Source organism: Salmo trutta, chromosome 14, assembly GCF_901001165.1.
Source record: "Salmo trutta chromosome 14, fSalTru1.1, whole genome shotgun sequence".
NCBI lineage: Eukaryota > Metazoa > Chordata > Actinopteri > Salmoniformes > Salmonidae > Salmo > Salmo trutta.
In genome coordinates this window covers 28099829-28112468 of record NC_042970.1, presented here as the reverse complement: position 1 = coordinate 28112468, position 12640 = coordinate 28099829, and the positions used below count along the sequence as shown (strand labels likewise).

At 45.1% G+C, this 12640-nt stretch overlaps 1 protein-coding gene across 4 annotated transcripts in view; it reads left to right on the top strand.

Moving 5' to 3' along the window:
- Window positions 1–12640, top strand: part of arhgef10la (Rho guanine nucleotide exchange factor (GEF) 10-like a) — a 125465-nt gene that overhangs the window by 61590 nt on the left and 51235 nt on the right. For all 4 annotated transcript variants that reach the window (XM_029775138.1, XM_029775136.1, XM_029775137.1 and 1 more), the window contains one exon: window positions 2797–2915. In XM_029775138.1, coding sequence (XP_029630998.1) covers window positions 2797–2915 — 119 coding nt within the window. The remainder of the gene's footprint in view (window positions 1–2796; window positions 2916–12640) is intronic.

Below are 12640 nucleotides of genomic sequence, written 5' to 3'. Positions count from 1 at the left end.
CAGAGGTGTTGAATGTATGTGTCTCTAATATACAGTACCAGTCAAAAGTTTGGACACACCTACTCATTCCAGGGTTTTTCTTAATTTGTTTATATTTTCTACATTGTAGAATAATAGTGAAGACATCAAAACTATGATATAGCACATATGGAATCATGTAGTAAACAAAAAAGTGTTAAACAAATCAAAATATAATATTTTTCAAAGTAGCCACACTTTGCCTTGATGACAGCTTTGCACACTCTTGGTACTCTCTCAACCAGCTTCACCTGGAATGCTTTTCCAGGTGAAGCTGGAAGGATTTCACACATATGCTGAGTATTTGTTGGCTGCTTTTCCTTCACTCTGTGGTCCAACTCATCCCAAACCATCTCAATTGGGTTGAGGTTGGGTGATTGTGGAGGCCAGATCATCTGATGCAGCACTCCATCACTCTCCTTCTTGGTCAAATAGCCCTTACACAGCTTGGAGGTGTGTTGGGTCATTGTCCTGTTGAAAAACAAATGATAGTCCCACTCAGCGCACACCAGATGGGAGGGTGTATCACTGCAGAATGCTATGGTAACCATGCTGGTTAAGTGTGACTTGAACTCAAAATAAATCGTGACAGTGTCATCAGCAAAGCACCCCCACACCATCACACCTCCTCCTCCAGATCATCCGTTCACCTACTCTGCGTCTAACAAAGACACGGCGGTTGGAATCAACAACCTCAAATTTGGACTCATCAGACAAAAGGACAGATTTCCACTGGTCTAATGTTCATTGCTCGTGTTTCTTGGCCCAAGCAAGTCTCTTCTTCTTATTGGTGTCGTTTAGTAGTGGTTTCTTTGCAACAATTCAACCATGAAGGCCTGATTGACGCAGTGTTTGTAACTTGAACTCTGTGAAGCATTTATTTGGGCTGCAATTTCTGAGGCTGGTAACTCTAATGAACTTATCCTCTGCATCAGAGGTAACTCCGGGTCTTCCTTTCCTGTGGTGGCCCTCACGAGAGCCAGTTTCAGCATAGCGCTTGATGGAGTTTGCGACTGCACTTGAAGAAACTTTCAAAGCTCTTTCCGGATTGACTAACCTTCATGTCTTAAAGTAATGATGGACTGTCATTTCTCTTTGCTTATTTAAGCTGTTCTTGCCATAATATGGACTTGGTCTTTTATCAAATAGGGTTATCTTCTGTATACCACCCCTACCTTGTCACAACACAACTGATGGGCTTAAATGCATTAAGAAGGAAAGAAATTCCACAAATGTAGTTTTAACAAGGCACTTCTGTTAATTGAAATGCATTCCAGGTGACTACCTCATAAAGCTGGTTGAGAACATGCCAAGAGTGTGCAAAGCTGTCATCAAGGCAAAGGGTGGCTTCTCAAATATAAAATATATTTTGATTTGTTTAACACTTTTTTGGTTACTACATGATTCCATATGTGTTATTTCATAGTTTTGATGTCTTCACTATTATTCTACAATGTAGAAAATAGTAAAAATAAAGAAAAACCCTGGAATGAGTAGGTGCGTCCAAACTTTTGACTGGTACTGTATATTTAAGCAATAAGGCACACAGGGGTGTGTTATATGGCCAATATGCCATGGCTAAGGGTTGTTCTTATGAATGACGCAATGCGGCATGCCTGGATACAGCCCTTAGCCTTGGTATACTGGCCATATACCACAACCCCCCGAGGTGCCTTATTGCTATTATAAACTGGTTACCAACGTAATTAGAGCAGTAAAAGTTTTTTGTCATATCTGTGGTATACGGTCTGATATATCACGGCTGTCAGCCAATCAGCATTCAGGGCTCGAACCCAGTTTATCTAATTATCTTTAGAAAAGCAGAATAAGGGTTTAAAAGCAGTGCAACATCCTGAGGTAGTATATCACCTGCAAATTGACTCCCTCTTTTTGTGTACCAGTCCTGTTAAGAGAAACCATCTGAAATGTTATGATTTGTGGAGACCAAACTCAACTAATTGGCCCTTAAGTCTGCTGTATTCCTACCTGCACTGCAACAGCCAAACAACAAGTAAACAACCGTGCCTGTCAAATGAACTGGTCGCACATCTCAAACCAAATGAGGAGTTTAGGCTACACTGGGATGTTAACGCTTTGGAAACAGCAACTCTGTATTTCTGTGGCTTATTACATATTGATATATGCAGTTATGCACAAGACACAGGGAGTAAATTAAAACAAGCTGTTTGATTGCACACAAAATTGTGTTTTAGTTAGTTGCAATTGACAGTTACTAAATTACTTAATGGAGGAATGTTGGCAGATCTGTGTTGTGCCTGGTGAGGGGGTGCATAGTGGCTTCAAGGTATTCAGACAGCGTGCACAAGCCAAATTCTCTCCTTTATTAACTACAATCCGGCAGATGCCTTTCTCCTGCTGTGGTGGAATCTTACTGTTGTTTTGAATCTCATAAAGGCTCATTACCAGTACCTTAATCAGTGTTGAGGCCTAGCGTGGGGCTGCTACGCGTGGGCTGTACCTGGCCCCATCTCTCCCTGCCTCTGGCTGATTACACACACACAATGCTAATTATCCTACATACTCATATTTCATACCTGAAGCCAATTCATTGTGTTACACTTTGTTTCTGAAACAAGAAAATAGACCCGTGCCCACTTTGTTCAGGTATTGCATATTTTTAAGAAGCATAGGAAGTGAATGCTTATTGGAGTGGGTCCTAAAGAGCCCATGTTGCTTAACTGCAGAAAAATATAGTTATTTAGGCCATTAACAATGTCTAATTGAGTGGAAGTAAAACCTGTCATCCTTTTCTTCTAGGCGAGGAGAACACACCAGGATGGTTCTGTGCAGAAGATGAAGGGAAGACCATGGCACCATTTTGGCCTTTACTCACCTGCCGTGTGCCTGTCTTCGCCACCAAATCCTCGGACAGGAAGGTGAGTTCGAGCTTCAAAAGCCTCTTTGTTCGGCTCAAGTCGTCTAGTTAAACAGACTAGTGTGCGGTCTTCAATAGTTTTAAGGATTGTTTCTCAGACATGAACTGAGATACACTGTATGGCTTAACAGAATGTCTGCGACCCATCGACATCACCACTCAATCAATAATCACAGCATTTACAAGCAGAGAATGAGGGGCATGTCTACTGTGCTACATTGCAGTGCAGTTAAACACAGTCTTTTCCCATTGACGGGTAATCAAAGAGTACTTGCTGCTGCCCCCCAGGAGCTAAAAATACACCATCTCAGGGAGGATCTCACTCCAATGGTCCTAGAGTCTTGGAACAATACATTCCCCAGCAACGCTGGCTAGAAAGTGGCGATCAATAGAGCCTGTTAAGAGTTGGGAGCCTCGCATAAATCAACTGGCAAACTGTAAGAGATGGACTAAAAGGTTTTCAGGACTCAGTCAAAAAGGTATCAAATCAATTTGCAGTGGCTGGAAGATGATATTTCTGACTACATTTTCAGCTATAATGTGGTTACAGGGCTTGCAGTGCAAGGTGGGTGGGGGATGCCAAATTACCATGGCCACCAGGGGAGGACGTTATAAAGTGATCATGCAATTACCTTAATGGCTATGGGACACCTAAGCATAAATCAATATTCTGACATTAGATTAAGATCCCACACAACCCAATAGTCTGTCTGGAAGCCATATGGGCAACAGAGCAAGGGGGGTCCTCGGCAGCTGGAACAGTGGAGTCTGGAGGAGACAAACATCCCTCTGTATTATTGTGGGTTTTAGAACGGTCCCAAAGGATTGCATGGAGCTTCTGGATTCTTCTACTAATGTCTGGTACACCTGCTGAGAGAGTGAGCCAAGGCAATTAATGGATTTGGAGCCAGCAGGACCACACTGCCTCAGAGGATTTGCCCACATTCTCTTTTCCTAACACAAACAAATGAGACACCTGAGTATGCCAACCAAAGGGCATAGAAACCATGTCTGTCATATGAGCTGACCACAAAATTGCCTGATAGCGAATTATTTTCTCGGGATGAGAGACGTTGTTGTTGTGTTTGGGTTTACATGAACGTGCAGGTGAGTTTCTGAAATGTATGTGTTTATGCATGCGTTTGTGCCTGCACTGTGTGTCTGTGTTCACATTAGCTGTTGCTGGAGCGCATGTGGAAACAGGGGGCTGGAAGAGGGAAGCTGAATGTGTTTTCTCTTTAACCAAAAGAAGGTGACATTAAAGGGAGTGACTAAGTCTTCCATGCAGAACAGCCTGTGATTAGGGGCTTAACTCAACAACAGACCCCTCCCCCCTCTCTTTTTTCTCTCCCTCCCTCTCTGTCTTTCTCTCATTCTTTCTCCCTCTCTTTATCATCCTCTCTTTCTCTCACTCTCTTTCTCACTCCGTCCCTCCCTTTCTGTCTCTCTTCTCTCTCCAGCTCAGCCTTTGCACTACCACTGGGAAGCACACACCTATACGTGCCAAAGCTCCCAACATCTCTTTCTCCAGTGTTGGCAGCCTCACTTGGCAGTCTGACTTACAGTGAGGGCGAGGAAAAAAAAAATAAAGATGTGGCTGAAGGAGCCAGAGCTGTTTCCAACAGAAAATAAAGTTCTAAAGCAGCGTAGCATGAACATGCGAGCAGAGCGCGGGTCACCTGAGGGAGCTCTGCCAACTGATCACTGCTGTGCGCTCTGGACTCTGCTCACTGGGAGATGGAGAGGGCTGCTGGGCAGACTCGTTAGGCACTGGAGATAACCCTTATCACAAGTCTCTGTTGAGTGAGACCAGTAGGGATTGACTGACACAAACGCACACGCACGTACACACTCACACACATACGAGACCCAGTCTATCAGGCATGGTTTGCCCCACTTCTGAGGAACATAAGCAGAAGCTGTTATTGCTAATGTAGCACATCCTGTAGCCCTTTGTTGTGCTTGGAATTAATTATAATCTCTCAACCATGCAATTCCTCAAACTTTAAACTCTACTGTATGTTGAAATCAGGCCTCTGTAGAATATATTATGTTATTAGGACACCATACCTCTACCCCATTGCCCACCTCACCAACCATGTGAACTTGATGTTCATTTAACTAATACTGAGGGGTGAAAGAGATGGCTGTTTCAAAATGCCCAAGGAGCTGGCCATAGGCTGTTGCCTGTGTCTAAGTGCTGGGTGGTAAAATAATTTTAGTTGGCTTACAGTCTGTGGTGCTCAGCTTGAATCCCCCAGCCAGGGCCCAGCTCTCCTTCCACCACTTCACTCTCCACTCTCCTCCAATCTTCATCCTGAGTAGGCATCTGAATGTCACAGGGATGTAGCCACCCATTTCCATTCCATCTACCATATGTCACACTCAGATGCTCCAAGGCCGCACTAATGGAGAAAATGCAATGACGATGATCCCCACTATCCTAGAGCAGATGAGTGGTTCAGTGTATCATATAGCAGCTCCATTGAGAACTTTGTATGTGTGTGTGTGTATGTGAGCATGCGTGTGTGTGTGCGTGTGTCTGTGATGAACCTGTCTTTACACAGCAGAAACCCGCCACATATCCTCCAGACTGAAAAGGCCACATCCTCAGCGCCTCGTAGGACTCTCACAGATCCAAGACCACAAAGAAAATAAATGTTACCATATTCCGTTTATGAGGCATTAGGAGAAGGAAAGAAGCTGGTGATGGCTGGTATGCAGCAGTAGAGCTCTTATACTACTTTTGGGGATTTCATCATGTAGGCTTTGAAGTGGAGAATGACAAGCTGGAAAAAGGGTTTGGGCTGCATCAAGGTTAGCCTCCTTTTTCTCTCTCTTTTTTTGAGAGGATTATCTCCTGTGTCTCAGAACAGAGACTGGCTGGCTTGCATCTCGGCCTAATACACTCAATTAGTTCACAGAGATCACTAGCCTCGCCAAGCAAGGTCACTGTTATTTGGTTTTTAAATCCATTAAACAGACGTCATGGCGAGACCATCTCCTTTGTTCCCTTCATTGAGTGCAGTGGAGAAACATTGAACATGGTCACTGGAGTCTCTGTGCAGTGGAGAAACATTGAACATGGTCACTGGAGTCTCTGTGCAGTGGAGAAACATTGAACATGGTCACTGGGGTCTCTGTGCAGTGGAGAAACATTGAACATGGTCACTGGGGTCTCTGTGCAGTGGAGAAACATTGAACATGGTCACTGGGGTCTCTGTGCAGTGGAGAAACATTGAACATGGTCACTGGAGTCTCTGTGCAGTGGAGAAACATTGAACATGGTCACTGGAGTCTCTGTGCAGTGGAGAAACATTGAACATGGTCACTGGGGTCTCTGTGCAGTGGAGAAACATTGAACATGGTCACTGGGGTCTCTGTGCAGTGGAGAAACATTGAACATGGTCACTGGGGTCTCTGTGCAGTGGAGAAACATTGAACATGGTCACTGGGGTCTCTGTGCAGTGGAGAAACATTGAACATGGTCACTGGGGTCTCTGTGCAGTGGAGAAACATTGAACATGGTCACTGGGGTCTCTGTGCAGTGGAGAAACATTGAACATGGTCACTGGGGTCTCTGCGCTGGACTTGCTGTGCGTGTTTGTGCTGCTTGCTGTGCATGTCCCTCCCGCTCTCCGTCTCATCCATCTTTCCTACTGATGGTGGGGATAAGAAAGGAGGCAGTGGCATGTTCTACAACTGGCCCTAAAGGAGTGACTCAGTGCTGGAGAGGAGTTTGTAGAGGGGCCATCATCATTGGTCTCAGGCTGTAAGTGTTGGAGTCTATTTATAGCTTTGTTGGGTTTGAAAGAGCTGCTGATTTACGACAATACTGACTTAAAGCTGTTATGGCGTTGGTGACAAAGGTGGCTCGATTGGAAGGCTGTATGTGTGTTGCTCACCACACTGTAGACGACGTGCCCATGAAATATGAATCAAAAAAGAGGGAGAACAATGGAAAGGGAGAAAGCCTTTTCCCTGGTGATGCAACATCCGTCTGTTGATTTTTCTCTCTCTCCCCAACATGGTTTTGGGTAAAGTCATCAAGATGACACCTTATGCAATCGCTCTCTTCCTTGTTTCTTCATGAAGGTCGTTCTTTTCTTTTCTGAGCAGCAGATATCATCCTCCTCTCTGATTTGTGGGGAACAGATGCCACAGCATGGATTAAAAGCTCTTCCTTGACACAGATCCGCTGGGGCGTAGCATGCTCCCTTTCTAGTCTGCAGCGCTATCCCTCTGGCAAACACAAACACACAAACAGCAGGGTGCAAAAGTGCCTGAGCCTGTCTGTTTGGAAAGCACACACTGTCCCCACAGCCATGTTCCCCAGCTCTCATCAAGGCTTTGCTTTATTAATTGCTAAAGCCGTAACCTCCCCAGCTCCCCTGTCTCACAGGAGTGGTGTGATTCATTAGGAGGGCTATAGATTTTTGGTGAAGGAGGGTTCATTTCAAACAGCCCTAATCTGCTGCTTGTTTATTCATCTCATTCTCCTCTCTCCTGGCGTGTCACCCAGCATCAGAGGAGAACTGATCTCTCCACACAAACAGACTGCTACTGCTCATCCCCACAGTTCAAACGGGGCAAGGCGACAGGCCCTCGGAGGGAGGATTATGGGGATACAGGAGGAAGTGTCAATCTGATTTCTCTGTGCTAGCTGGATCACAGCAGACGTGTCGCCTGGACTGATACGGCCAGGCCTCCTGGTCAATGCTGCGGGGTTACTGGGCTCAGCAAAAGAAAAACTGCTTCAGTCCACCATGTCACCATCACCATCATGGGGACACAGTGACAGGACACAATCTCATACTGCTTAATACTCCTCATCAAAGAAGCACTCACTACAGGGTCAGGGCAAACTTCTGGCATTTAGAGAAAACAACTCACTGTGAGTTGTGTCTATTCCAACATCTTCACCAAGGTGTAGTGTAGACAGTGGCCAAGCTCTCATCTTTGTGGATCTCTTTATGTCAGCACTAAAGACTATCAGATGCCAAGCGTATTGAGCCAAACTCAGCCCACCTCAGCCTTCTGCTGTGTAGATTGGTCTATCTCTCCTGTGAGTAGTGTTAGTGCTGTGCCGATCTGTAGGGACCTCAGAGGTAAACTCAAAAAGCACTGATGAAGTATATGAGTTTTATTTGAAATATACCTAAATTATGGTAATTAAATATGTATGAAGACAGGATTAATCACGTGCTTTACATTATCATCCTTTCAGGCGTCTGAATTATGTCGACATCATTATGAGTTGTTTGTGTGATTACCATGGTATTTAAATGGTTTTCACAACCCTCTGTTTTTCCTTGCTTAAAGCTCTTTCAGTCTGGCTTCCATCCATATCTTCTCTTCTCTTTTCTACTGCTCTCCATACCAACAGAGGGCAGTGTGGTGCTAGTGTTCAGAGGCAGGGGCAGCCTGAGCCATTGCACTGCTTGACTGCGAGGTCATCTGCAAAGGGGCTGATCCGTCGTTGTGACAGTTAACATACTAATTACTGTAAATCATACGTTCTCTAGCAATGCCTTGGAGAGGGGAGGGCTGCTCCCATCCTCCACCCCCCTCCACCCCTGAACTAGTGTCTCACTTCACTCTGTTCCTGTCAAGATAGTGCACAGACAAATTGTACAACCAGGAGGGGAACACAGTAGATGGGCTACATTTTAGCCTACTGATGTAAACATTCCTCCTTTTGTATGATATAAAAGGATACGCTAATGTGCCAGAATATGAAATCCCTGCATCACTGAAGAGAAAGCAAATGAGTTCTGCATCCCACCCTGTTCTACCCTGTTCTGAATGTTCCAGTGTGTTTGTTCTGTTGGTTTGTTCTGTCTTTCTCTCGGTTTGTTCTCTCCTTCTCTCTGTTCTTCTCTACTAATTGCTATGTCAGTCTCCCCTCTACCTGAACAATACATGGCCCACTGCCAGGTCTTACAAGAACACTAGCTACCTCCATGTAGAAAACTGTAAGACAAAACAAAAGGGCACCCTCTTTTGAGCACATAGTGGCTAATTGACACCGTGTTCATATTCCATAATGTAATAATTCTTCCCTGTTGCCAGAAGTTGGCTTGATTTTCTTACTGTCCAGAAAAGTGGGTGAGCAAATGAATCAAGTCTTACCTTACAAAAGCAGAAAACTGAGTAATATTTTGAGAGAGTCTTGCATTGAATTTCTGTTTTGTTGAGCCAATCTGGCCACAACAGAATGGGTTCCAAGGATGGCAGGGGACATTTGAAACCCAATATATTACTCCTTGTTCCTATGTAGAGACGGCCTGGCAACTGTGTCCACGTCCCCCTGTTTTTGTCTCAGTGGGCACCAGACGACCCTTTGTTCTGAGTTCCATGCCATCTGATCAGGAGGATTAAACAGCCTCTGCCACACACCCTGTGCCTCCCATTTGGTGCCATCCAGGACCCCTGTCGAGACAGAGTTGTGGTTGTGGAATCTCATAGGTGGGCAGAGATCACCATAGTCTAGCACAACTGGGCCTCATGCAGATAGATGTGTGCCTGGCAGGGATAGATGGAGGGAGGCGATTGACGCCACAGAGAACTCTTGGCCTGTGGTCCTCTTATGAAACCCATTATTCGACGGACAGTCCATCGCTTTCATCCAGGCAAGTTGGAGCCGCCTGCCATTGCCGCTGGAGCCAGCGGGGACGGAGAGAGCGACATGCAGAATGTGCATCACATTAGCCGGACGTGTTGCTAATGCTCAGCGAGCAGCTGAGAAGGACATGTGGAACAGACAAATCTGTGTTGCGTCACGAATATCAGTGTCAATGTCAGACCACGCTCAGAGCAGATATATGCAAAACTATTCTTCCACTTCATCCCACTTATTGCCTGATCTGATCTGTGGAACAGCCAAAGGAGATACCCAATCTTTACTTTACAGACAATACTTATTCAATTGAAGGAGACATCCCTGGCCAGGCTTAATAATAAGCTGATATCCGTATGTTTATCCCAGAGCTTTCACCACACTGTGAGCTTAGCTACAGGACAATAAAGAGTTAAAAACAGAAAGCAGCTGCACCATATTCAATCCATTCCTACTGCTGCAGATGGTTTAATTGTAGTCTTTCAATAACTTAGAATATTCGGCGTAATAGAGGGCTGCAAGCACAGAAGGTGGTTGACGCTCATTTAATTTAAATCACTGGATGACATCCAGATCATGAAATGATAACATGAGCAGAGTGTCTTAACTTTGATCCAGCCATCCTTCTGGGTTAGATTCACTGGAGGATATTGAACAACAACTAACAAGCAAACACAGGGCTGTCCCTTTGGTGGCAGTGCCATGTGCTCCTTAGACTGGAAGCTGTCTAAGAGAGGGTCTCTACACATACTGACACTGACTGTGTGTGGGCTTTAACTGACTGCTACTCTATTGATTAAATGCAATTGGGTGCGAGTGCCGGAGCCAGTCAATTATCAGTTAATAAACAGCAGAAGTTTTCTATTAGTGCCTGTTAGTGCGTGTGATAGATTGTTGCTATGTGGAATTGACCAAGAGAGGGGAAGGGAGGTGATGGGAGGAGCGTTGCCTTGGGTGTATTATACCTAACTCCATTGTGTTGCTTTTTCTTGGCCGGTTTTGTTATTGTAATTCTGAGCTTAAAATATAATACATCTGCAAACAAACTCACAATTCTCTGCTGGGCAGGCCCAAACTGTAAGCTCAGGAATCACACTCCAGAATGAATTCCACAATTGGTAATACAGCACACTATCCAATAAAGAGAATCCATTAAACAAGAAAGAATGGAGCCAGATTGCAATGCCTGCTTGCTGCAGTGTGACTACTCATTGATAACATTACAAACCTCCAGTGGGTTCGATGCATGTGCCTCGTAGAAGTGCGCACAGCGATCGTCACACATCTAATGTGTGGTAAATTTAGACACAGTGGAGCATAGATTTCACAGCAGTTGCACAGAAACATAACACGTCCACCTGTGTTTCCCTCAGTAAGTCATCCCTCCCTTGTGGAACCAGAGACAAAAGCCTGACAACACATGCCAACTGTATAAATAGTATAAAACATGGTTCTATTGTGGACTGTTACCAGTGACAATACCTTCAATCAAAGGCCAGATTTTTGGATTTGACTGCAGGTGCTGATGCATATTACTCTCTGGCTGCCATTGATGCAAGATAAAACATGGATGGTGACTATCATGGGCGGGGGGGGCCAGTCCCTGATGATGTGGGTAGGAATATCTACGGCTATAGCTCCTTCCCCTGTCTTCCAGCATGCTGCAATGCAGGCTATGGCCTACACTAACCATAGTGGCCACCTAGAGGCGGCATATGGGCTGGCGCCCCCTTGGGGTAATGGGTGGGACGAAACCAGTGTCGGGAGTTGGGTCATTGGGAACCTACAGCTGGGAGACGGCCCTCTCATTCCATCAACAAACCTCCATTTAATTAGCTCACCTGCTGATCACCTGCTGATCACTAGGTAGCCTAGTGGTTAGAGCATTGGGCCAGTAACCGAAAGGGTGCTAGATTGAATCCCAGAGCTGACAAGATAAAAATGTGTCGTTCTGCCCCTGAACAAGGCAGTTAACCCACTGTTTCTAGGCCGTCATTGTAAATAAGAATTTGTTCTTAACTGACTTGCCTAGTTAAATAAAGGTTAAATCATCCATCAAATTTCCCATTCGATATTTGTTCTTACCTGCCTCCCTACCGCTTCCCTCCATCCTCCCCCTCCAACTTGGATTTCCTCTTCTGATTGACAATTGCCTTAGCGGAATCTTGTATCACAATGATTTTTAAATGGTTCCTCACTGATACCTTATCAGTATTGGCAACCTCAATGGTGTGTACATCGCTCAAAACCCCACGTGGCCTCTGTACCTTTCAATGCTCATTTTAGGTTGAACTGGTGTTTATACAGCTTGATTTGTTTACACCTACCAGCATTATTTTTAAGGTATTTTAATTTGTGATTTATATTATTGAGTGTACACTTCAGCGGCGGGCAATCTATCTTGCTGGGAGCATTTAATTCCATTCGGTCGAGGTCCTAGCTACATGTGTATATATACAGTATACCTGGGACAGGAAGGGTATATATAGAGGGACAGTTCTGATAGAGTAGGGATCCCTTTAGTATTAGCTGACTTTCTCCAGAGAGTGCTAACAGACAAAGCAATTGCAGTCTGTGAAGATTGCCCGCGAAGGCTAGCTGTCTCCGGTGACTGATAAAACCCACCGTCTGCAGCCCACAAAACCACCAGCATCCCATCGCTACTGCTGCTGTCCCTCTGGTTCAGCTACCAGCCTCTTCTTCCTAACCTCAGGGCTTCCATATGGGGCCCTATTATGACTGCTGTTTAATTACCAATCAAAAAACAGCTCACTCCTCTTAAGGGATGGCTAGCCGAGAGGGAGAGACAGAATGAGAGAGAAATAGCTCACATGGGCTCTTTAAGCAGAGAGAGAGAGACGACAAAGGGTGAGGGAGAGCAAAAAATTGATGGAGAGAGAGAGAGACAGTGCATCTGCATGATGAATGTGAATAGATGTAGAGAGACAGAGGGAGTGTGGAGGACAGATGGGCAGAAGCAGTCATCTGGCCGACATAATTTTTCTGGGGATGTGTTTGTGTTTACAAACAGACCCTGCCAGGGAGAGGGAGGGACTTAGCAAATTAATGTTATAAATTATCCATGATTTATGTTTGCTGCCTTGGGG